Source organism: Physcomitrium patens, chromosome 4 (genome assembly GCF_059467195.1).
Source record: "Physcomitrium patens ecotype Gransden chromosome 4, ASM5946719v1, whole genome shotgun sequence".
NCBI classification, from domain to species: Eukaryota; Viridiplantae; Streptophyta; class Bryopsida; order Funariales; family Funariaceae; genus Physcomitrium; species Physcomitrium patens.
The window spans coordinates 9,459,370-9,485,531 of record NC_143413.1 but is presented as its reverse complement, the minus strand read 5'-3'; the positions used below and the strand labels follow the sequence as shown (position 1 = coordinate 9,485,531).

General features: G+C 41.6%; 4 protein-coding genes across 11 annotated transcripts; 2 read left to right on the top strand and 2 right to left on the bottom strand.

The window, feature by feature from the left end:
- Positions 1 to 10,092: 10,092 nt before the first annotated feature.
- Positions 10,093 to 11,900, top strand: LOC141044428 (UDP-glycosyltransferase 72B1-like). The gene is made up of 4 exons (XM_090250175.1): positions 10,093 to 10,572; positions 10,698 to 11,012; positions 11,109 to 11,577; positions 11,621 to 11,900. The coding sequence occupies exons 1-4, from the start codon at positions 10,093 to 10,095 to the stop codon at positions 11,866 to 11,868; spliced, it is 1,512 nt and encodes a 503-aa protein (XP_090106301.1). The 3' UTR covers positions 11,869 to 11,900.
- A 1,554-nt stretch (positions 11,901 to 13,454) lies between these two features.
- On the bottom strand, positions 13,455 to 19,981 carry LOC149989385 (polyadenylate-binding protein RBP47B'-like). Of its 6 annotated transcripts, none has more exons than XR_016502594.1 (9): positions 19,087 to 19,981; positions 18,608 to 18,884; positions 17,458 to 17,935; positions 16,021 to 16,112; positions 15,631 to 15,761; positions 15,307 to 15,412; positions 14,955 to 15,119; positions 13,884 to 14,665; positions 13,455 to 13,738 (listed from the first exon to the last, which is right to left on the bottom strand). XR_016502594.1 is itself a non-coding variant. In XM_090249688.1 (9 exons), exons 2-9 carry the CDS (start codon positions 18,806 to 18,808, stop codon positions 13,636 to 13,638), a joined length of 1,362 nt encoding a protein of 453 aa, XP_090105814.1. In that variant the 5' UTR covers positions 18,809 to 18,884; positions 19,446 to 19,981; the 3' UTR covers positions 13,455 to 13,635. The 6 variants fall into 6 exon arrangements, 3 of the variants coding, with proteins under 3 accessions (XP_090105814.1, XP_090105812.1, XP_090105813.1); XR_016502595.1 differs by having other exon boundaries at positions 19,446 to 19,981; XR_016502593.1 differs by having other exon boundaries at positions 19,855 to 19,981.
- A 2,859-nt stretch (positions 19,982 to 22,840) lies between these two features.
- Positions 22,841 to 25,218, bottom strand: LOC112281001 (uncharacterized). Of its 2 annotated transcripts, none has more exons than XM_024517036.3 (7): positions 24,916 to 25,218; positions 24,576 to 24,612; positions 24,217 to 24,287; positions 23,842 to 23,936; positions 23,538 to 23,605; positions 23,293 to 23,403; positions 22,841 to 23,029 (listed from the first exon to the last, which is right to left on the bottom strand). In XM_024517036.3, exons 1-7 carry the CDS (start codon positions 25,172 to 25,174, stop codon positions 22,891 to 22,893), a joined length of 780 nt encoding a protein of 259 aa, XP_024372804.2. In that variant the 5' UTR covers positions 25,175 to 25,218; the 3' UTR covers positions 22,841 to 22,890. The 2 variants fall into 2 exon arrangements, with proteins under 2 accessions (XP_024372804.2, XP_090105815.1); XM_090249689.1 differs by having other exon boundaries at positions 24,576 to 24,609.
- LOC149989384 (uncharacterized) lies at positions 23,605 to 24,632 on the top strand. Of its 2 annotated transcripts, none has more exons than XM_090249690.1 (3): positions 23,605 to 23,873; positions 24,089 to 24,186; positions 24,429 to 24,632. In XM_090249690.1, the coding sequence occupies exons 1-3, from the start codon at positions 23,653 to 23,655 to the stop codon at positions 24,479 to 24,481; spliced, it is 372 nt and encodes a 123-aa protein (XP_090105816.1). In that variant the 5' UTR covers positions 23,605 to 23,652; the 3' UTR covers positions 24,482 to 24,632. The 2 variants fall into 2 exon arrangements, with proteins under 2 accessions (XP_090105816.1, XP_090105819.1); XM_090249693.1 differs by having other exon boundaries at positions 23,684 to 23,873; positions 24,121 to 24,186.
- Positions 25,219 to 26,162: the final 944 nt, after the last annotated feature.

Genomic DNA, 26,162 nt, shown 5'->3' with positions numbered 1-26,162 from the left:
CAATATTACATATAGGTATTTATAGAGAGTAGAAGTATAATTCTTTTATAATAAACCGTTTCAAGTTATTCTTTATATTATTACCAAGTATAATACCTTTCAATCAATAAATAATAGAAGAAAAATATAATTAGAAATTATAATCTATAATATTATTAAACACTTCAAATATATACGAATCTCAAAGTATTTTACATTGCAATACATACAAAATATAAAATTATTCTTGAGATATATTAAATTATTTTATACTTTATTTTATTTTATTTCTTTATTAATTTTTTATTTATGATTTTATTTCAATTATTATATCATTATTTAAAATTATTTCTTTTATTATTAATCTATTTACTAGTACTATATTGATATTCCAAATTTTTACATCTTTTTATTCTTTTTATTTTTAACAATATTTTTATTTGTATCTTATAATTAATCATGCTTTTTTATTATTCCATATTTTTTTATTTTTATTATAGATTGATGCATCAACATATCCAAATCTATACTTGCATCTTGCTTTTTTAATTATATTCTTTTTATTGGTCCATATTTGTAATATATTTTCTTTCATTATACCACCTCAATCCACATTATTACCAAGATAAACATAATATGTCCAAAAAAATATTCTTTTCTTCAATTTTTAAAGTATCAAAACTTATCTTCAAAATAGACCATAGCTTATAATTACTATCTTCATCTCCATCCAAATTTCTTCTTCTCTTTAACTTTTGCAAAGCTCTTTTTCAACATGTCAACTTCTTTTGTCCTCTTTAAAATGAGCCTACAACTTTCAAATTTAAAGTCAGTCCATTATAAGATCTTACAATTTGTTTGCCAACCTCAATAAGTTCTTTAGATAATATGTCATCATCTCTATAAGAATAAGTTGTAAACAAATTCAAAATTGCATCTTAGTCAAGTCCTTCAACATCATATTTATCAATCTTTGTAGAATAGTGTTTTAGTACCTAATAATTTTGGATTGTCACAATTAATATGCTACTTTATTAGAATAGTGTTTTAGTACCTAATAATTTTGGATTGTCACAATTAATATGCTACCTTTATTAGAATATAAAACATCTATAAGTATTATATTATTAATATGACTTTTGTTCCTCACATCATTTAATATTAGCATGAAATTTTTGCTCATCAATAATTCTTTCATTATTTCTTGAGCTTCTTCCAAATCCTTTGGTTTCAATTAAAAATTCAATTGGTTCAAAACTTTGCAAATTATTAAAAAACCGTAATCTTTATTTTGAATACTTTCAACAAAGCATAATACATCATACATATGTTGCATATTATCAAATGTAGCTTTTGCTAATATAGTCTTTTCTATTCCATCCATATCAATAAAACATAATGTATTTATTCTTCCTTTGCATAGTTCTTTAATGTTTGACAAATGTTCTTTTACATCCATTAATTTCTTTTTTATAATCATGTCCCTATTTAAATAATCAAATCATCAAGTTAATAAAAGTTACAATTTGTACCATAGTTTCTAATACAATAATATGATTTTATATTCATAATTTAACAATATAACATTATTAAAAAAAATACATATTTGAACATAAAGACCTTAAAATCATACAAATCAACTCAATGTATACATCAAACAAAATTACTAATATAAAACTTATCAATGGAATATCAGCATCAACGTCTTTTGTTATCCTCTTTTTATGATCTTTGTTCTTAAATGTTCCAAAATATGGTATTTTGGCTATATCAATTTCCACTAAGTATTTTTTCTTCAATGTTGTCAATTTTTTACAAATTTTTAACAAAAAAAAATTACAAGAGAGATCATGATAAATAGTTGAATTACATATGTAACTTGCCTACAATTACATGAATACAAACTTATTAAATATTTTATAATATTTTAATAAAAATTAATCACTGAAAAGAGTCTTGAGTATAGCAAATAAATTTCTTAATATAATTCACAAGTAAACGTAGAAAAACAAATCTCTACTTATAATTATGATTCTTTTAATAAATTTTTATTATCTCTCAATAATTTATAACTAATAATTATTCATATATAGAAATAAAATAATATATAAATATTCATTTCAAATGTCTCATCATTTAGACAAAATCTCAATAATTGATGTTTATACCTGACAAAATAAGTAACATTTGATTCTTAAATATATTCCATTTACTTATTCAAATAACCATATATTCTTGAAATCTAATTTGATTACTACAAGACCTTTATACAAAAAATATAAATATTAATGCAACTCATTTACATTTCAATCCTTCAACATATTTTATACAAACTAATTTATATTCTATTTTTTTCTAATTCATGGTATTTATTTTATCACTTGTTATACCAATAACATGATTACAATTTAAACCAACTCATAAACAAAAACATATATATATATATATATATCTCAACATCACAACCATATCAAGCCTTATTCTCTTAATAAACTAACTTAAGTATCCATCCTATCCAATCAACCACATAAACATCACCCTTCACCCAAATCTTCTATGTTTTACAAATCTCCAAATATTATCCAAATCTTGTGCAATACAAACACAACCGTTCACTCTAGTAACATTACACTCGATCAATTCATCCAAGAGGTTGGACACCTCAACTTAATATGCAGTTTCAATATATGATGATTCCATATGGATCCAATTGTTCTATTTTACACGTGTGGTGCAAGTCAATTGTGCAAATGAAGGCTGAAGTAAAAGTTGCACACGAAGGCTGGATGGTACACGCCTTAATAGCAACAAGCAACTTCCTCTTCAGTGGTGGAGTTGACCTTAATGTCCATCAAGAATCTTGCCTTTGAAAAATGATTCAAAGGATTGCCGTCATTTCTGCAAGCGCAAGTTCATATTCCTTCACATGTATAATCTTGAGTTCTAAGCACGATTATGAATTGTAGCTTGTACGTATTTGGGATCCGTAGAGTATGGCTTCCATAGGACAACCAGTGCAATTACATGTTGCGGGTATGAGATCACCTTCCGCTCTCACTTCAACATCTTTGACATCACCTGCGGAAACAATGGTGAACTCCACTATTTGATTAGTATCAAGCGATGACCAGGTTTGTAAAAGCGAGGAGGTTCAAGCTATGTGAGTATGGTTCTCTGGCTTTTGAGACGGGGTGGGCAAGGAAAAACATCGAACAAACGCTGGCTGAACTTCAAGATAGACGTTCTGTGAGGATTAAGCTGATGAGAGTCATTCAGCAGGGCAAACGATTACTCATATTTTACTTGGCGAACAAGCAGAATGGCAGAGTAGTAGTTCAATGTGGTCACTATCAGCACACGTTACTTCCTCGGAGTAGTAGGAATGCCTCAAACCTGTGTTTCCTGCGTGATGACTTCTGTCATGCAACGTGCTCTTGTCGGTTGTGATGATCTCAAAGGAAAGCTCCAGAAGCAGGTCACATTGTTCTACACTGCATCCAGTTGCTTACACAACTGGCAGATGCATCACTTCTGCAATTGAAGACTTTATTTGTTCTGCATTTTCGCGGCCATGCCTTGTAACTGCGACTTGAGAGAGTTAGGATTAGCCCACTGGGCGTTCATGTACGCATCATCCTCGTCCTCAGCCATTCGCTGCCACGAGCATCAAGACATCGTAATCGTGCCTCAGGTTCTCGTCGCAGCGAAATGGTGATGGACGAGGCACAACTGCTTGCAAAGAATTTCACAATTTGCTTAAATGTTAGATTTCTGAGCAGGCTTACCTTCAGCTGTTCTTGCTGCTTGAAATAATGGGCCATCATTGCCTAGTGCGTATCTGCGTCAATTGGCTGCATATTGGGAGTATTATACAGTTTAGTGTATTAATCTTGCATTATAGTATACAATCTATTAGTTGTGACTCTACACCAAGAGTTGTGACTACAGATGACACTCTTGTATACACATTATAATGTGTAATGTTTGATCACATATAATATAACATAAGATGTTTCCAACACGGCAACGGTGCAGCTAGAACTACTTGTTAGAAGCTCTTCACGAACCACAAATTCCATCTTCAGTAACGAGAGATACATCTGATCTCTAGAGACACTTACTGGTTCCCGTTCTGGGAAGCCTAAGCCTTGCGCCCGCAACTTCACAAGTATCTGTTCCACATTCACCAGTCCTATTGATGAGAACATTCAGATTTCGCAATAATACTACAGATCCTGGGAGCCATCTCAGATAATGAAAATGAACATACGACCTTCATGGTTATCTTGTGTTGGACTTTACATCTCTAATGCAATATCTTAATCTTTAGGTAATAATCTTTCAAGCTGCTGAATCTAGCGCTCCAATTTTTAAAAAATGTGAAATATAATGTAAAAATAATGTGAAATGTTATGAAAGTTTGAAATGTAATTAAAAATAAAATAGAATAAAAATAAAAATATAATAAATATAATAAATTATTTTGTCTAATTTATTTAAGTTTGTAATATAAGTTTTGCAATTAAAGATAGAAGTTGTAGGATTTATTAGAAAGAAGTTTAAAAGGCCTTTGAAGTCAAAAGTATAATATTTTGACTTCTAGACAATTCTATGTGGATAGATAAGATGAGTGACAAAAAACTTCATTTCTATTAATTGAAAGTCATGCCTAATGGGCTTTAAAATGTTATCTCAAACCACACTAGAATTTGGAACCACTATAGGGCAAGCTATTCAAGGCAAGGTAGACCATTCAAAGAAAGGCAAGGTAGTTAAAGTTTGAAGGTTGGATTCAAAATTTTTGTTTTTTGGATAAGAATTTAGGTGGAAGAAATAGGTGAATTGGAGTTATAAAGAGAGAGTTATAATTTTTTGAAATTAGAGTGAAATTTGTATAGAAACTTCCAATAGCACTTCAGCCTTTGTTAATGATACATTACAAACATTCTTCTACTACTTGATTTATAATGTAGTCAAAAGTAATTTATATTATAATATATTTCATCAATATTAATACACCAAGATTCAACAAAAATATTCTTGCACTCTAAAAATACATAGATAAGACAATTAATTTCAAGCATCAAACAATGTTCACCTTTATAGCCTATTCTTTTATACAAAAAGACAAAAGAACAAAGGTAGAGTAATCTCCAATCCCATGTATGATGACAAAATATGACATGGCTTTAAAAATATATTTAGTCTATAATATCATAAAATAAAATAAAAATTGTTGCCAAAGATGTCTATTTCAAAGGATTTGAAATGGCCATTACCAAATACTTAATGTCTATATTGTCATTGAAGAATACATTGTCATCTTCCTTGAGTTGGGAAATGACAACAATAAACTAAAAAGGAATAAGTTTTAATCTATTGAAAGTCTACCAACATGAAGAAAATCAACACTTCTTTTCTTATAATAAATAATAGATGATAACATCATACAAATAAAATAAATAAATAAATAAATAAATAAATAAAACATTATCTATTGGTCTACATAATTACGATTAACAACTACTAGAACATGAATAAATCAAAAATTCAACACGTATTAAAAGACCACCAATTGAACTCAATGATTATGTGTTCACCTTGTCCACAACTATAAAACAAAACAACTTGAAGATAGCCAACAATCATTTAGGTTATAACTCAAATACATAGGTGCAACTTTAAATCTATTCTTGTGAGTGTGGCAAATATAATTAGATGTGTCTATTTGCATAAAATTATCGTACGCCATTTAAGAGTCGCTTCAACCTCGATCCTCCACCTTTTGCTTACAGGTCTCAATTAAAGTAACAAAATCAAGTTATTTTTGCTACTGACCTTTGGCCATATAATCTCACATATCATAACATCAAAGAGACCAAAAAGCAATGAATCAATCAATTCATCTTTAAACAATTTGTCTTTGAACACTCTTTTGACAAAATCAATCCAAAACACAATGCAACACTGAAAAATCTCTAATAAAGCTTACAATATAAAACACAATAACTTTGAGATGGATATTTTTATAATAACATCATATAGTGACATAATTACAATTAAAAGTAGGTACTCAAAAGAGAAAAAAAAACATTGTGTGATATGCAAGGGATATTCCACATAATGACTGATATAATAGAGAGTGTTGGCAAAAAATTACACATCGCCTATTTCAATTTGACTAGGATTAAACCATGGTTATTTTCTACCTAGAATCACCCCTAGATCAACAAGATTGCACAAAGCTTGCAATTTTTTGCTTTTAGTAAGTTCATATTGGCTACTTCCAAAACAACTTTGTCAATACCAATCTATGTTGATGGAAATTGCCACTAAAATAATATAGATGTCTAATAACTAGAAGACATTTGTAAATACCTTGTTTAGTCTAATATCCACTCATGAAAAAATTGTAATTTCTATTTCATGCTTAACAACATTTCAAAGTGTATTTCTTACTGCAATAAATACATCTTAAGAGCAATCTATAAGTTGAAGGTGAAAGTATACACATCAATTTATACAGCCAATGAAGGCATACATATCAAAAGAATACTCTCCAATATCAATCCTAAAGAAGTTAAGTAAGCTAGAAACAAACTATCAATCTATACAAGAGCAATTTTTTCCACTACCTTCTCTTTACAATTCCAATGCTACTAATCCAATGTATCAACTATATTAGAAGTACATACATGTGTGTATCATTAGTACATGTACATACACACATCACCAAATTGTGCAAATAACATCAAAGGTACATTGGAATCAAACTAAGTGTGCTATGAGATAAGATAGTGAGTAGGTTGTGAGTGCTATGGGGATGAATCTAAGCATTGCAGGGACAAAGAACGAATAGCAAAGAGGCTTCAAGAAAGTAAGCTTGAGTTGCCCAAGAATATAAAAAATATATATATATATATATAAATAAAATAAAATAAAATAAAATCCATAAAAACAATTGTACATTTATCAGATTGGAGATATTGTATCATAATTAAGGATATATTTAATATTATCAAAAAATTTAGAGGTATATTTGCTATTATTAAGAATATAAGAATATTCATAATATCATAATATATTTTAAGGATATATATATATATATATATATATATATATATGATATGATATTTCTTCTTGTAAAAATTATTAAAGGTCTTATATTTATTTATATGATATAAATTGTTGATTCATTCAAGTATTAAGATATTCAACTCTTTTTGTTGTCTAACATTATAATAAATTTAAATTAAACAATAAAAATCTTTATAATTTTAAAATATCAAATTAAACTATTAACAAAATTATAATATATTGATTTTTCTAATAATAGCATAAAATCTTTTTTTTACCTTTTTTAACTATTAAGACTACCTATACTTAAACTAATATCTTTTATTATTTTTTATAAATTTAAATTTAAATTTTTTAATTAATTTGTTTCAAGAACACTATATAGAATTTTTATAACATCCATTGACTTCATCTTCTTGGAGCAACCTTTTAAATTGTTGAAATATAATAATCATATTGCCACTTCTTACTTAATTTCTTTTCTTTTAATTTTTTTCTATTTTTTCTTCTCTATTTATTTTCTAATACTTCTCTAATATCAAAAAATTCTTATTTTAAGGCCTATCTTATTCTTGATATCTTATTTCATTTATTATCAACTTTGATTTGATTAATTGGATTGACTCAACCATGGAATTAATGTGATTCATATAGGTTAATTTAATTAGCTAACTTGACTCAATTAACTCAAGTCCTTGCTTGATTTTTCTTCATTAAATTAAATTTCTAATTAACATTTATCCATCTGAAAAAATAAAAATAAAAATATTAATGATATGCTTAATATAGAATTTCTATTATATATAAATAAAGAGTTTTTAAATAAAATTATCAATTATAATATTTACTTCTTTTAATAAATTTAAAAACTTTGTAATTTTATAGAATTAAGTTAGTTAATTAAGTTAATTGTATTAAATTAAATCAATCTAACCAATCAAGTTGAAACTATTAGCTTATATATTTTCAAGAATAAATAAATTTAATAGACGTAAAACTTACAAATACTTCCAATAATAAAATTTGGTTAAAAAAAAGAATGTAATTTTGCATATGATCCAAAATTTTCAGATGTTAAGCTTTTAATTACTCTCATCTAGTAAATTGCAATGTGGTGTATAATCCAAGTATAGGGCAAATTGAGGTGGTATTAAAAAAAATTGTGATGGCACTAGCAACATCCTATAAAAAATTTACTAGTAGCAAGAGAGTTATCCAATTGTCTTAGTAACAGTTAATGATACATTACAAATATTGTTCTAATACTTGATTTCTATATATGTTTAATTTATTTGTATAATTTTGAAGCTAAATTTATCCAAGCATATAAACCTTTAATATGTTTTTTAAAAGAATTCATGTTTGTAGCTTTAAAAAAATTATATTTTTTTCTATTTTCTAATATTCAAACATATAATCTTTGCAAAAAACATATATATATATATTAAAAAATATCATATAAGTAATTTATTATATTCAGTAATTTTAAATTTTTAAATAATAAAAAGATGCAGATTTAAATGTATATTTAGAATATAATTTATTAAGATGTTTTCCATTTAAGAAGAATCATCAACAATAAAAAATAATTCCAAATGCCAAAAAAACTAAATAAAAAATAATAGCTAATATCTTAAATAAATAAAATTCAACCAGATGAATAGATTTGATTCTTTGTTTAAAATTATCTAGTTAAATTATCTCACCAAAGGCAATTAGCATTTCTTACTTAATTTTACAGTTTAACAAATCCAAAAATACTAACTACTTCATTCAATAGAAAGTATTCTTGTTTGGAATTATAAAAACTTCTTTTATATTAAAAGCTATGATCTACGAATTAATTCTTTAATAATATATATATATATATATATATATATATATACATATTATTTTCAACTAAATAATTTATAGTTTTGACTTAGGTTTTGAGAAGTACCCTACTCTTAAAAACCACCACATTTAGGGAAACAAGTCAATAGAGTTGGAAAGTTAAAATCTTACAATGGATTGAATTTTAAAAAAAATAAAAATAAAATAAAATAAAATGTTACACACTCATTATACACATAGGTGGTATGTGAAAGATAATTATAATATAACAATTTCTAAAACTTGGTGGAAGCATTAGTTAGGGGTAAACCAACTTACTACAAAACAAAAAAATGTTTTGCATAACTTGAAGTTGCTATATGATAGAAGTAAACTAATAAAATGTACATAAGTCTGTTTGTATTTGTATTTCAAGCTAATTCACAAATTATTGGTTTTAGTCCGCTTTATGAGAATCAAGAAACTAATCAATCATTAAAAATAGACATACTTTGTTTTTATGTATAAACAAAAAAAATCTTCATAAAAGTAATAAAAATAAATAAATAAATAAATAAATAAAATGGTACAGTTCATGCAAATATATGAATTACAGTTCATGAAGTACTTCAATAGCACACAACAGCACACAATATTCAGGTGAGCCACCCTCGTAACAGTATAACTGAACAACTCTGGTCACCCTTGGATCACCATCAATTTAAAGTAAACAGCTCTGCGATGGAGCTGGCAGGACCAAGCCATGAGCGTCACGACCAAGCCTGGACAGTAGTTGGAAACCATCAGAGAAAATAATTCTTGCGCTAGCAGCTGTTCTTCCTCAGGTGCGCGTTTCCGTCGACATCGACTTTTCACGAGCCGAGACGCCGAGGCCGTTTCAACGTCCACTTCACTACTTCCCACCACCTCCTGCATGATGTGCGATTTGCAGGTGTCGGGAAAACTCGCGTACTAAGTTCGGCCTTCAAATGGCATGTGGCCCACCTGACGATCTCGCGTCACAGCTTGATCTGAAGAAGGGCAACGTCACCGCCAACCTACGCCTTGTGGCTGGGCATGCCATCCCCCACTTCCCTATCCTCACCATCCAGCGTCAACTTGGATACAAGAGTTGCGTTCCTCCGAAGTAGGGCACATTTTCGTTTCGTTCATGCCGGCACGGCCCAGCATCGGAGGTTTCTGCTAGCTGAGTGTTCTTAGGATATGGGGTCACATGGTTCCCCCCACGTCGTCATGGTGCCTATTGACCCGGCGGGGCATTTCATCCCTTTCCTCCAGTTTGCCAGTAGCTTGGCAGCTGAAGGAATCACCGTCACCTTCGTAGCCTCCGACAGCCACTTCTCCAAGCTGATAGTTCGCGGCGATGGGAGCCCACATTCAAGCTATCATCTCAGGTTCTTGGAGCTCGGAGACGCCTCGAAGCACCTCACGTCCCACGAGCTTCTCGCGGAACGAAATACGCAAGCTGAAAGAGAGAAAACTGTCAAGCTGCTGATGGAGCTGATTACAGATATCAGTTCCCCAAACGCACAGCTCTTGAGGGGCGTGCCGACCGCTGCTTTCCCCGTCTGTGTGTTGCATGACATGATGTCGTGTTGGGCTCAAGAAGCAGCCGAGCGGCTACAGATCGAGAGGCACTTGCTGTACGTCTCGGCCGTAAGTGCTCTTTCGTGTACTTTCCAGGTATGATTTATTTGTCATTGTTGCGGTGAGGCCGCACACCTTCGTCCTTTGCTTTTCTTCACGCCATCCGAAGCATCCCAGCCTGAAAATCAACCCCATTGAAGTCATGGTTCTTGTGTTGGCAGTCGGAGCGTCTCGCTCGAGAGGGTCGAGTTCCACTCACTCCAGAAACTCAGAGCGTTCCGATTGCAGACATTCCCGGCTTGCCACCACTCCAGCCTCGAGACCTTCCTTCACTGTTCCTAAGTGCCGAAACGTACAAATGGATGAAATACAACGACTACCGAATGGCCATGGCGGACGTGGTTTTGACCAACAGCTTCTACGGTCTCGAAAAGCGAGCCATCGTTGCACTGCAGGAAGAAGTGATTGGTACTGGTGCTGGCGTGAAGGTCAGCCTCCCTCGGCACCTGCGTCTTTTCATGTGGGATACGGTTAGGTAATCGAGAATAATCCATACTCGCATGGGTTCTCGGGCCCCACACAGAACCTGCGAATTGTGACAAGAAATCCTGACTTCTCCGCTTGTGACATGAAACTCTACGACACTTGTGCAGGCGAAACATGTGCTTGACATAGGTCCAATGCTACCGGAGGCCTACTTTACGGACGACGTGAACCTGCATTTGGATGAGGAAACGGACCCTTGCATTCTTTGGCTTAGCACGCAGAAGCCCTCTTCAGTTCTGTACGTCAGCTTCGGGAGCTTCACCACTCACGGAGCCCCGCAGCTGCTGGAGTTGGCATCGGAGCTTGAAGCCAGCGGCCAGCCTTTCTTGTGGATTTTACGGCTTCCCGATTCGTTGCCTGCTCACGAAGCCACCGAGGCATCGACCTCGCTGGCGGAATACCTGCCCCCAGGTGAATGTTTTGTACCGTCCGTTGCAAGCGTCGAGGTTTCAGTGCCGCTTGCAAGACTAGAATTGAAATCTGACGCTCGACATACGTCAGTTACACCCGATGCGCCGCCTGGCTCATCGGATCCTTCCTCTCCCTCGTATGCACACTGGTCTCCTCACCTGACAGTCACACCTATGCTTGGAATCAGGATTTGAAGAGAGGACGAAGAGGAGAGGTATGTGCTACTCCAGATGGGCGCCGCAGCTGCGAATACTGAGGCATGTTGCAACCGGGGTTTTCCCAACCCACTGCGGCTGGAACTCCACTCTGGAAAGCGTGTGTGCAGGCGTCCCAATGCTTACGTGGCCCTTATGGGCAGACCAAAACCTCAACAACAGGTTAGTCGCTGAGATCCGATGTCTCACGCATGTCCTACTTTCGGGTCACTCTTCGTAACCGCCAGGTCTGCGAGGATCCAGCAATCACAGTACGGGAACCCCCACCTGCAAACACATGCAGGACTGATGCTCTGACGCCGTGGCATGACCGCAGATTCTTGGTGGACACTGCGAAGCTAGCGATCGAGTTGGAGAGAGAACCCATCGACCCAGCGCAGAATCTTGGAGACGATGGGAAGATCAAACGGCGTGTCCGAAAGGAGGAGATAGAACGGAAGATTCGCAAATTAATGCAACAGGGGGGGAGACCGGACCACTCGACACAACACGCAACAAATGACACAGAATGCACGGAGAGCAGTAGCGTCTGGTGGGTCTTCGGCCAGAAACTTCGAGCAATATGTCAGCCTCTTGCGATCTGCACCTCCCTCGGCCCATCCTACGCAGAAATCCTAATTAATGCTACCGATCGAGCACGGTCTCCGACACTCCCTCTTCCACTCATCGATTTGGTCACAAGTCTCACGCCAGCGAGTGTCGGAATCGAAGCACTCGTCCACGCGTGGACTTGTGCAAACCATAAATGGAAGCGAACTGGTCACTGTTGTTTACTCTCCTCACACACTCGTCCGTCAGCATGTCCTCGCATTGGTTCTTACAAAAACTTCATCGGCCCTGCGCGTCACCCAAACCAGCTCCGATTCGCACCGCTCACGATTGCAATTGGTATGGCATCTTAGATGCGCACAACCTTTGCGTTCAAGCCGATTACTGCCAAAACATGCGTCCTCGGAAGAAAATACCCTTCTGAAAGTCATAACGCAGGGGAACCCCACTCCCTCCTCAAGCTCGGTTTCGGCGTCTGCAAAGAGCCCATCTCCAAGCACACACCACCTACGGACTAGAAAGGGCAAAAGTCCAGTGGACACCAGGGAGTTGAATGGTGACCATTACTTCTGCTAATTCCCAAGTGATCCCACGCAAATAAGCCGTCGTACATGTCATTCAAGTAGCTTCACAACGTACTACTACTCCGTTGAAGAGAGAGAGCAGTGTGGGACTGAACACAATAATGGTTCCCTCGCACTTTCACAAAGCCTTCCACGCCCAATCGTGAGGCCTCCAGACAACACTCCCATTCGACGTGCCTGCATCGGTCCTCTGGAGCACCTGCAGGTCTGCCGTCGCTCATACCTGTGCCGGAACCGATTACCGAAACCCTTCCTAACGTTGTGCATACCACAAATCGCCCAACATCACAATCCTTCACAAACTCTAGGCACCAAGGTTCACTCCCACCGTGCTCCGCCGCGCGATGCAACCGCCTCGTTCGAACACGATCGCCATGCTTGCTAACCAGTTTCATCAAAGACGACAACCGTGACCCCCAATCGCCTTGTGGAACACCACCGGCGTGATTTTAATGCTTACAGCACCATACAATCGCCGCATCACAAACGCATCTATTTCACAAGTCAACATCCACGCATCCAACCATCCGTGCACTCCACATTCATGTGCATGCAGTCACACGCTTTCACATCCATATGCATCTCATCACGACGAACAAGCCGAATGTGACGGTTAACCAACTTCGACACCCTCCCGCTTCCGAACTAGAAGAGGGTGTCGGGGGCGTGGATATGGAGAAATGACAAAATTTTAAAAATAAAGAAAAAAAACGAGGAAACGAGGAAATGAAGAAAAATTCGGCGATAAAACGGAGGCCCACTACTGCCTCCATCTCGGTACGTTAACTTCATCTACAACCGGACATCAATTTGCACGCCCGCGCACCGTCACCGCTATGCGCGCCAGAAAGCCATCACAAGTAGCACATCTGCGCTTGGCCGTGATCAGACGTCTTCAGCCACAGATGACGCCCCAGCAGAGGGGCTGTGTGGACGGCCATGTACGCCGCATTCAACCTGCAGTCATCCGCTCCCACCGTCAGAAACTCTCCCACTCGCCTACAACAACTTTACACGATTCCACCACCGCGCAACACATCCACCACCACCATCCTAACCATGCTACCAAACCAGGCCACGACGGGCGGAAAAGACCACTCACTTGTCCACGTCGACCGGGGCCAGAGGGTCAAAGATCTCCTCCTCCTTCTGCTCCACGCTAGGGACGGCGCTTACAGCAACTGAAGCCTGTGCGTCACCCTAACGATAGTGATGTGCGCGCATTTGCGATACCCAGAACATCAAAACGAAGAAGGCCTCCATACACCTCCCTCATCTCCACTTCTCCCACCTTGGCCATTGCCCCATCCTCACCTCACTCTCACTCTCCCTCACCCCCCCTATCCTAACCACCACCCCTTCTCATCGCTACTTCTGCGCAAAACTAACAGCACGTACAAACATCCCACCTTCCATACCATGCCTTCGTAAACATGCGTTGTGTCCACTTTGCCACCATTACATCCACACAATTCAACCAGTACCCACACCAAACACGATGAAAAGGAACACCTCTCTTCATGTTACGCCTCGATTATCAATACAAGTGAAAAGAAGCGGACCGAGTCCCTCGTCTATCGACTAACCAGTTCAAGCTTTTCATTGCTCGGCAGAAAAGTCCATCCGGATGTTACACCTAACCCAACGCGTCTACCCATGGCCCCCAAGCCTACGTCAAAACATACAAAAAGCTTTCCACTACCCCTGCAGAACCAGCTTCGGCCTGGCATCTTATGACTTCAAAATGTTGCAACATCTATTGCCTTGCCATCAGTACATGTGAAGGTAAAAAGGCATCCCACGTTTCAACCACTATTCTGCACTGTCACACACGCCAAAAACGCTCCAGCAGGAAATCACTTCTCACAGTTGCTGAACTCTTCACTGTAATATGCGACCACAGCAGAGCCGGCCTCAGATCATCATTCACTAACACAATCAAACAACCATCAACAACACCGACCCCCCCCCCGTTCCTCTTTCATTTGCATCGCCCCCGTCCAACCACAAAGACTACCCCACTCCACCGCGCAACGTCACACTACGCGCCGTGCAATCTCTATCACTGCTCCTCACAGCCACCGTCACTTGTCCACCCCTACCAACACACGTAATCACAAACCGGGCCATCGACGCACCAGTCAACGACAGCCCACAACATACTCTAGCATACCTGCTGGGGATAGTTTCCGTAGCCAGGGTAGTTCCCGTATTGAGCGTATGCAGGGTCCTGCGGCGGCTGTGCTGGATATCCGTACTGATCGTACCCTTGCGCATATCCCTGGTAGTACCCTCCCGCGTTCCACTGGTTTGGGTCTTGGTGCTGGCCCCATCCAGGCTGCCCACACAAAAGAAACAACCAAATATCCTGTCAACGACAACCCTTGCCAAACACGCAAAATATCACGCAACTCTTCATCTCCAAGACCAACACACCATTCACTCCCCGTCACCTTCCACACAACCCTCTGACTCTCATGCAACCGCACATCCACTCCTCGTTTCCGACACAGCCTGCGACTTACATCAGCAGTCTGTTTGTTCCCAGGACTTCTCCCCCACGACAGCCGCACCGCTTGCGTCCCGATCACCGTCTGGTGAAGCCTTTGCAGCGCCTCCTCTGCACAAGCTCTGCACCCACACCTCCCACAAGCCCTTCAATCGTCACATTTTCATTGCACCCGCTCCGCCGCTGGATGCATTCCGGTCGCGGTTCACACATCATCAATATCTGCTCACATATACGCCGCGCCGACACCGCATCGGCTCACGACCTCCACCAACAACCACGACAAACACAATTTGTGCCGGACATGCCCAACCAACGGCTCCTGCAACTTCTCACGCACCTGTGTGTGAACTGGACGAAACCGCAGCCTTTCCCAGCCGGAATCTTCACGTACACCAGCTCCCCGAATTGCCCAAACACGTTTCTCAAATCTTCGTCGCCTACAGCTGGGTCAAGTCCTCCCACGAATATCTGTCCACACAAATCCACCGCATCACACCCCGTGCCTCACCTACCCCACCGCTCCACGCGTGCGACCGCATTCTATCCACAACACCGTTTCTCGAGGGAGGGGGCGGTGCGCCTGGCCAACCACATGTTCGCACGCACTTGCACCACACCACGCCACCTCCCAATCACCACATCCAACGAACCAACCCAACCAGAAACATCCCAACTCAATCACAAAACCACACCCCCCGTCACCGCAGAGAGTGCCTCATCCACTTACGGTTGTGTTGTTGGGATCGTTGTCCACGGGGAACGCCTGCGGGGATGGCTGGGCTCCGTACGCTGCATACGTGGCCACGGCCACCGGAGACACTGCATCCACTCCAAACCAACCACCACGCATCAGCCGTCAACGGGAACTTGCCAAGCCGCAAACCACGACTTCCCCTCCCACTCACCCCACTACAACCTCGAGGCGATGAAACATCGGCACAAGATTGCAAGTTCGATCAGAACCCTTCTATTTCCGTCCCTCGCTCCTCAACCACATCCACCGCCAAATCTCAAACCGGTGGACCCCCAAAAGAATGCACCCAAATCGATGGTCACGCATAACAAATTCATACGACGCACATCCACGCTTCCACCCGGCATGCAAGAACATCAACCCCCATATCTGACCCGTCATTCGATGCAACGCACCCTTCCAGCGCCCGACATGCGCCACCCTCACGCATACGAATGCAACACCCGGGATACCCTGAACCCGCTGAGCCTCCATGCGCAGCCCACCGACAAACCAGTACAACATGAGGCTGACCTACAAGGAGCCGCGAATGAACGGTAGCGCTCACAAACCATGGCTTGGCCACCTAGACCAGCACGACGTCACCGCCCTCTTCACATTGCAACCGTGTACTTCCATCCCCCGCACATCAATCACACACTCGCCACCGACCTCCAAAGCGATGACACCTACGAAGAACGTCCAAGCCCAGTATCTACGCCACACCTGATCATCAGACACTGAACCTTCGACGCCGCATGGTGACCCCGACCACGCACTTGACCCGATTCTCAACCTCGCCCATCCCTCTACACTCATGCATGGGCATAGCTTCGGTCCCGCCACGCCTCCCACTCGGATGACCAAGACTACGAATGCCACGTGAACCGTGACAACGCCGACGTGCCCCACAAACTGGACTACAACCACACCCGCGCAGCATCCGAAAACACCAAGGGACATGGCTACAACCAGGGAAAATGCTCATGTGCCACAAGGAAATCACTACAACGGAAAACCACGCAATGCAGTAGCAAAACGTCCAAACAGAGGACACTGACCTAAATTGCGGGCCACCCACTACTGAGGGTGCTTTCCTAGTCCCCGGAATCTTGTTTTAGGCACCCTTGGTAGCGAGTCCCTTGCCCTCCTGCTTCGACACACATTATTGACGCATGAGCTTACCCACCACACATCACCTCGACCCACACCACCTCCCTCACCCTCACACCAACCACCCTCCCACCACTCCTCTCCTCACCACATTGCACACACAACTGCAACGACCAGCACTACGTCTCATCACCCATGCTCGCTTACACGGCCGCCACACGAATCCACCCAAGCCCTCACTCCTGCTTCTGGCCTGCACCTACGCTCATCCACACGACGCACAAACTCATTCAACGACCGCGACTCCCACACCACCACCTTTCGGGTTCAGCTGGGCGGGCCCCAGAGACTTCTTCGGAGTCGCTGCGCTGATCCGCATCGGCCTGCTCGAGCAGTAGACCCCGTTCATCTCGCTCATCGCCCGGTTCCTCTCCATTTCGTCGCCGAATCGCACGAATCCGTACCCCTTCGACCGACCCGTGTTGGCGTCCGTCACCACCTTCGCGCCCTTCACAGATGGGTACCGCGTCCGAAACGTCTCCTGCAGCATGTAATCCGTCACGTCGGGAGCCAAATCCCCCACAAAGATCGAGTGCTCCGGTCCCGCCTCCGGACGCCTCTCCCCTATTCCAAACGAAGCCCAATTCAGCCGGAATGGCTGTTCCGTGTTCGGCATCTGAGTCCCGTTGTAAGCTTGCAGAATCTTCTCCGCTGCCGCGTGGGACACGAATTCCACGAACCCGTACCCCTCCGAGTACCCCGTCTGCTTGTTGCGTATGATCTTCACGGACTGCACCTGCAACAACCACTCCCACTTCTGTCAGCGCGTCCTCGCCCGATCCCACCGCGTTCTGCCCCGTCCGAGGCACGTCATATCACCCCATGCCCTGCAGCCACCCCTTCACTCCGACTCCCCGTCCACTCCCGCCTCTCCAATCGCTCCCCCTCCGCAAAACCGTCACATCATCATCATGCACAACTATCCATAACAAACACCTCAAACGCCCCACATATGCCTCGCTTCTGTCCACATAAAAACGAACTCGCCTCCCTCAGCAACCGCTACCCGACCGAAACAGCCACCGACCAACCGTTGCCACAGCCGACACCGGCGATCTCCAAGCGTTCGTCATCACTCGGACCAAGCCCAATGCTATCAACTCTCTGCTTGCTTCTGCCACCTCTCGAACAAACTGTTCGTCCGTGGGACGATTCAGGACGCACACACCGCGTGCATTGCAACGCTACTTCCCACGCTTTCACGACATGAGGCACGGCAGTAAGGGTACCATCAGAGCTTTGTGCTCCTCACTAACTCACGGCTCAAGTGCGCAGAAGTACACGACCTATGTAGTCCATCACGCCCACACCACCCACCCCCCCCCATTACCCTGCAACACCCAATCCAAGGAAACCCCACAATCCGAGATCGCCTCTGCGGGCCGAGGAAAGGTGTTCGAAAGGGCACCTCTCCAGTGTGTACAAAAGCTGTGTGCAGGTAATTCTCGTCCATCCAGTACTGCAGGTCTCCCACCCACAGCGTCTTCACCTCCTCGTGACTCTGAGGCTGCATCCCCGTTTGCTGCATCATCACCCATTGCTGCGGCTGCTGTTGCCCCTCTGGCTGCTGCCCGTGCGGGGGCCCAGCCCCTGCTGGTGACTGCATCATCCTCTCCGAGCCCTCGATTCCAAACACCTGGCACTTATACTTCCGCTTCCCAAGCTCCCTCTAGGACCTCCAGTTTCTGAACACAACACCAACGACGCACCGCACTCTTTGTTACTCATGATACTCCACGGCCCCGGACACGATCACCACGCATAACAGCTTCCCGCTTTCTCCCATACTCTCTCCGCAAAACCCTCATCCGCACCACACCCGCCACGCCCAGAACAGCAACAACATTGCACCACTCGCAGGACCGAGGGGCATAAGAAAATCCTCACTCGTTCCTGCATTCTCTCCTCCACACCGACCCCCTACAATTCGCTTCGCAACAATTCGTGTCCACGATGCGGAGCAGCTCCACAGCAGGTCTAACGAGTTTCCGCCCACAGCAGTTTTAACCGCACACCGCAGGTGCAAGCTACAGTGAAACCTAGAACTCCCAAGACTGCACGCGTCCCCCCGCACGTCGGAGCAAGGGCAAGGCTTACAAACACCCGCCACAGACCTAACGACGGATTCCCTACACCTCCTCGCCTGATCACCACTTCTCTGCACTCCACAAGCAAAAGATAAACCCACGGCCTCGCCACAACCCAACCGATCACTCACAACGTCCACCTCCTAAAACGTGACCCACCACATTGTCACTCGACGTCAACCTCGGCCGACTCTCTGGCTCCGAACTCCGAACCCCAACGCCACCCGAAACTGCCCGCCCAAAACCCTAAATCCGACATATCATCGCCCACGGCTTTCTCCGCATCGGAACCACCCACCACCAGACCAGAATCTATTAGGTCCTCCGACCGCCGCAACCACCAGCGCATCAATTCCCGCGCGCTGAACCATTGCACCCCTCCCCAGCCCAGGCACCAGCCACAACACCCGGTCCCAAGCCCAAACCCTCGCACCAGCGACAGTTCAGAGGGCACTCCCAAGCCGAGAGAAAAAAGAACTGCATGACCGAGGGCCGAAGAGAGAGAGAGAGAGAGGGAGAGAGAAAAGGAAACACAGGGGGAAAAGGTGAAGAACAACAGCATTCGTACCTGCAGCAGGTCAAGCTAGGCTCGCGAGCGGAGGGACGATCCTATGCGGGGGCAGAAAGGAAACGCAGGGGCAATCGAAAGGAAGCAGTCGCAGGTGCGGGAGACAGAGAGGAGCCTCGACCAGAGTGAGTGAGAGAGTGCGCAAAGTGGGAGGAGCAGGTGAGCTTCACGACGGGCTCCCACTCTGTCCCCCCTCCGATGGCCCCGATGCGTGGCCTCGCTCTCATCGTGGCCGTCGCTCGGATCCCTCTGACGCTCCGCTGTGGCTCCCTCCCTCGCCTCGAATCCAAGCATGCGGCTCTCTGGACGGTCCCGATTACGCCGCGTGAGTCGCCGTCGTCGTATTTTAAACGTCTATCCGTCGGCTCGCTGACTGCTGAGTGTTGCTATCTAACGAGTCCCGCCCTTTTTTTTATCATTCATTCGTTCTTTCGTTCGGGGGTTGGATGAATCTGCAATCTCGTGCAAGCTTTGGCGGAGGAGTTGGCAGGACCCCTCCTCCCCCAATGCCGACGGTGGGACGTCGGAGATTCTCAATAACCAAGCTTTTTTCCTCCCCTCCTCTCCTCTCCTCTCTCCTCCTCTCCATCCCAACCTTACTCGGAACCACCGCCACCACCAGACTATCCTCTGCTCCACCCACAATCTCATTTCTTAGCCTGTCTCATTGCTTTTGGTGTCATGCCATTCATGCCAATTGGGAAATCACCAACGCTGTAGACACTCATTCTTTGACATCAAATAGTGCTGAAGTTGGATAAATCCCTCCTCTGAGTGTTTGTTTGGGCGGTTCACTCCTTTCCCACCGCTCTGGATGTCGCAGATGCTCCGGGTATTCAATGTACACACACATACATGCAGGATTTGTTCAACTTCAGGCTGCACTCCGGGGTCAATTTCAATTACAAATCTGATACTTCCTGGTTGTGTATAGTGGGTTGGAATCACAAGATAACCAAAAGAAAAACTGGTGAAAATTATATTTTAGGTCGAGCATGGCAGGGGGAAAGAATTCTGCAGGAGGGGTTTGCAATGCATCTGTAAGTGGTAGTGAATCACACCAGCTTTTGATGATACAATGTTCGCAATGTTTGATTTGGTTGGCAAAGCCTTTGCCAAACACGATGCATAATCTGGAGCAGAGCACCGAAGGTTGAAGACAACAATGTCGAACAGCGTGGTGTTTCAAGTGCTTTTAACGGTGACACTTTCAAATGCGGAGGCAATATCAATGTTTTCAAAGCTGAAAATCAGAATTTTGCACCATTATGGAACTCCATATATTGTTCCGTTATAGGTTTATTTCTTTAAGTGTAAAGCATGCAATTTTTTATAGCTTGTACATTGACGTTATTTGCTGCTGATGTGCCATATTAATATCTTTGTTTTGTAATACATTAATCATACATCCATATTAATAAATTATAAGTCAATTTTCAAAAGTAATTTAGTTATTATAAGATTGTAAGAAAGCAAGTGAACTTATTGTACAGTTTATGTTTGATCATTGTAAGGTGCATGATTTTAAATATAGGTAATTTCTCCTATGTGATTTTTATAAATAATAGGAGGTTATTATTCTTCGTTTCTGTTTTTAGATTCCTTTACAAGTCTTTTGGTATTTTAGTTCGGTGTATGTTTTTCGTAAAGTGTGTATATCTGGTAAATAATTAAATTACATGTTAAATTTAGAAATTTCACCTTGTAACAATTTTCATTATAGCACAATCGATATTAGTCTTGATCACAATACACATAACATAGGTCATCAAGAAACAGATTCAAAAATGAATGACCCATACCTACATGAGATGTAATGGGAAGTAATTTGTTCTAAATATCATCTGAATTTAAAAATAACTGGAATGTCTAAAAATGAGCATGTTCAAGCTAAGTGCTTATAGCAGGACTTATCTGTCTAAGCTCTGGCTATGTTTTTATAAAGTATTATCGAAACAAATAATTTATCAGATTTGAGAGCTTGTGAAAGTACCACATGCCTTTTTTATACAAAACGTTAAACCAAGGCACAGAGAGCACATTGAGTACTCCTTTCGCTCTTCCTGAGACGGAAGCGGCCCACGTTTTTTCTACCAAAGCTCCAAAAACCTCAAAATCCTTCACGCAGATGATTTTCAAGACTACTCCAACTCCAAATTGCTACTTTTGGACTATATAACGTCGCCGAATTTGTGCAGGAGCTGCAGACAACTGGAAGATCTCAGCAGCACAGGTAATGAAAATTCAGAAAAACATTATACTAACCCTTTTTGGAAGACGAGCCATTTTTTACGAGTTCACTTCCCTTTCTTTCCTTTCAACAGAATTGATAGGGGGAATATCATTTTAGATTCTCTGTCGATTAACAGTGATACATGTCGGTGTCTTACAAACAAGGGAAGATCTGATCAGGACAATTGATGGGTATTGTGAGAATGAAGGCGGCCAAGTCTACACCACATTTCTCTTGCCAACGTGCATGCCTCGAATGGAAAGAGTCTAGGTTGTACGATTAATAGGTGACGTAGAGTGAGTTGCGAGCAAGTGCTGATGATGTACAACAATGCTACAGAAAGGACTTGCGAAAGGGTCCTTGAGCGCACCAAGGCTACTTGCGCAACGCACAGCGGGAGATTCAAATTCGAGAACATTACCCGATGATTTGGGATAGTACTGACGATGCGCATGATACGTGGTCTATTATTCAGCGTCGAGCACCCAAGTTTGTTTACCTGGGCGCCACACGAGTGTGGTTGCAAGAACATTGTAGCTTTCAACTTCCATGCTCGCCAACAGGATCCTACGCGACGCATATCTGGAGGGTTGTGCTCGTGGTAAGCGTGGCCTCCTTGCACTTTTTAACAGAACCAATCATACTGCTTAATAAGCTTCTGAAACGAGGTGCACACTCTTACGTCATGCAATAAGTTACGAGAGCCCACAATAGAAACGGATCCCAAGAGAGCAGCAATCTACACCTTGCGCATAGACATGAACACAGCAAGTGATTCAAGGAATGAAGTGAACAAAATAGTACTACAACAGCCCCTTCAGCTGGTCAGGACTCTCATCAAATCCCAAGGCATCATCATTACTCGGCGTACTTTGTTCTCTGTAAGCCGTAGCTACTGCTTTTCCTTTTTCCAGGATGTTCTCGGGCACTGTCGCTAGTAGTCTGACAACCACCACCAATGCTCATCAAGTTAAGCACGATACTATCATGCCAATTTATGTATTTTAAGTTAATCCTGCCCTTGACAGTGTCTCCTATTGGTGAGTGAGGTTTTAGAGAACAAAAAACAAAGAGAGCATGTACCAAACCACTACCAACTCATATACGTGGTCCTTATGGCAAGCAGGCATTACTAGCAAGTGGTAAGGTTTGAAAATCGTAAGGCGGGAACAAGAATGTGATACAGAGCACATGAATTTACGTACTTGTCCAAGGCAGTTACAGCAGTTGAGACACGTGACTTCATAACGTCAATAGATGCTGATCCACTTTCGCGTGATGCTCTGAAGAGCAATGAGTCCAGGTCCTCCAAGGCACTATTCAGCAATGAAAACCATAGCGTGTAAGGTACCAACTGATTATGTACCCAACATCATTTGAATGTAAATCAATAGATATTCAAGGAATCTGCAACTTGCGCAGGGACGTTCACTGCAAAAGTTTAATGTACCTCAGACACTGGTCAACCGCCTCGTTAGCAGTCTTGCCGTTACCAGCCTCAGCTGCATATTGTGCAACCTAACCCCTAAATTTGCATTAGGGTCCGCGGTTTGGAAAATGATCACATGATCACAGAGAGTTACATTATCTTCGTAAAACTACATCCTCCCAATTTATGTCAAATTATTACGTTCTTTCCATTGTACAAGGTCTCGAACAATCTTTGGAACATAATTTCCAAAACTGAGGTTGAGATGATGCTTAAGAGCCAGGATTATGATCAGAAAGAGGCAGGATGGAGGACAGGGACATACCGCACGAATATCATTGCGAAGAGAACCAGCAGGTCCGTTTCTCAACATAGACCGTGCATCAGCAAAATCGGGCTTATCTCCAACCAGTTTCTCATCTGCGAGTCAAAATGCATAAAACCCTATTAGATGGCATAAATTAACGGCACATTTCACCACATGGGTCGTACACCAATATCTCAAACGAGCAGTTATTATATGTACTGCTCCTAAGCATCGTTCTAAATAATACTGCATTGTTAATCAACAGAGGTGAAATTCGTTCACTACTGCAATTTGCAGGCATGGAGAGTACTCAGAATGAGCAACAGAATGAATGTGAAGCTGAGGAAGACATTAATTCACTCGGTTAGAAATCCATCATCCTAAAACACGTACCAACATCCTGAAACTGGATTTGTGCCAATAGAACTGTTGGAACATAGGTGTCTAGCGGATCAAGCTTCTTCCTGATGATATGTACGCAAACTTGTTAGAGGAATCAGAATTTAGCTTCACAGAAGGACAAATGCATCATGATTCCATCTCATCATTTGCTAAGGATGAAAATCCGGTTTCCTAATTCTGTCTCAGTTACGGTGGCTTCGCAGAGTTCGGCAGCTATGTATCCAGAGTTTCCTACGAGAAAAGATTCTTGGATTGAGCCGAATTGAGATGTAGATAAACAACCACGACCAACATTTCTGCGAAATTCAAGTTACTGTCGATACAAAGACAACATACTTGCAAGCGCCCACCTCTTGATGTACTTGCTCAAAACTCCTGCATCAGCTGCTGAAATCACAACAAAACAACTGCGCATTAGACCGAATTCCCACGCTCAAATCCGCTGAAAGAATAATCGCAAGATGCATACAACTATCACATTGCTTTCCAGTCAACCATCTCTTTCAAAATTCCCCGGAAGCTATTCGATTTAAGGTATGTATCACTTATTTGAATTGCCTGAACGAAAATGGTCTATATCCCTGGGAACGGACACCTGTAAACTTGACAAATTCAATAAACACCGCATTCCTAGAAGCGGAATGGCTCAACCTCGAAAACCATCCTAGAATAATCACGCAGAGGTCTCACCTTTCGAATCCTCCGCAACGAAAAACAGCATAGCAGACGCGGCAGCAGCCGCCAAAGCAGCACGCCGGCCAACCCCAGCTACGCCATTACCAATTCCTTGCGAGTCCGCAGCAGCGCCACCGTCCAGAGCGCATTCGTGACCCCTGAGACGCGCGCCCTGCAGCACACGGGCTTCCGAAGTGAGAGAGACTCGCGGCCCCTCGGGTGCAGAGGCAAGAGCAGCAGCAAATGGAAGCAGCGTCGCTAGGGAGTGCGCCATGGCCAGATGTTGAGCTGCAACCTGACTACGGAAGGGAAACAAAAAACTGAAACAAAAACGTCTCCAAGACACTGACCCACAATGAGTAAACGACGTTTGCAGTCGGGGAGCCACAAGATTGTGTTGCGGTGACGATCATCCTTCTGTCCCCAGGCCAATTTCCAGCGAGACAATTGCTGTCCCCACAATTCCACGGATGCGAATTCAAGCCTGCTTTGACACCAACGCACCCTCCGAACACACGTTGGTCATCCCATTGCAGCCCACGCCGTTTATTTCACTCCCCCTCGTCGTAATCGCCTTCTACTTCTTCTTCTTCATTACATTTTTTCATTATGGTGTTGCCATTTTCTCATCAGACACAACACATAACATTCGACATTTCATTTTTTGTTATAGAAATAAAATTTAAATACATTTGCCACAACATGATGTCTATGATTAATTGTCACGAGCCATTATTCTCCGCAACATCTTGTTCACGTTTCAATGAAATTATAAAATGTGGGTTGTTATAAAAATCAATTAGATTTTCTTTACTTAGTAATTAAAATAAAATAAAATCACATTTAAAATATATTTTAAAATATAAAATACCTTAATCTCTTATGCATAAGCATTTATATTTTGAAACTTTTTAAAATAGTTGGTTTAATATAAGCTTTTTACAATGGTTTTGCTTAGTTTGAAAAACAATGATTTATAAAATCATTAATATAATGGTTCTTTTTCAAGATAAAAATTATCGAAAAATCATTAAATTTTTTTCCATGATATCAGAAATTTAAAAGAATAAAGAATAAAAAACTAAAATCATATCAAAACTTATTATAAAGAAACAATGCTTTGTGAAGAGCTTTTGCAGATATTTTTTCTACTATTACATTGGTTATCCCAGAAAATCGTTACTGTGATCTATACACCTGATTTTTTCTATATATATATATATATATATTCTATGGACTTTTATTTATCTAAGTGAAATAGA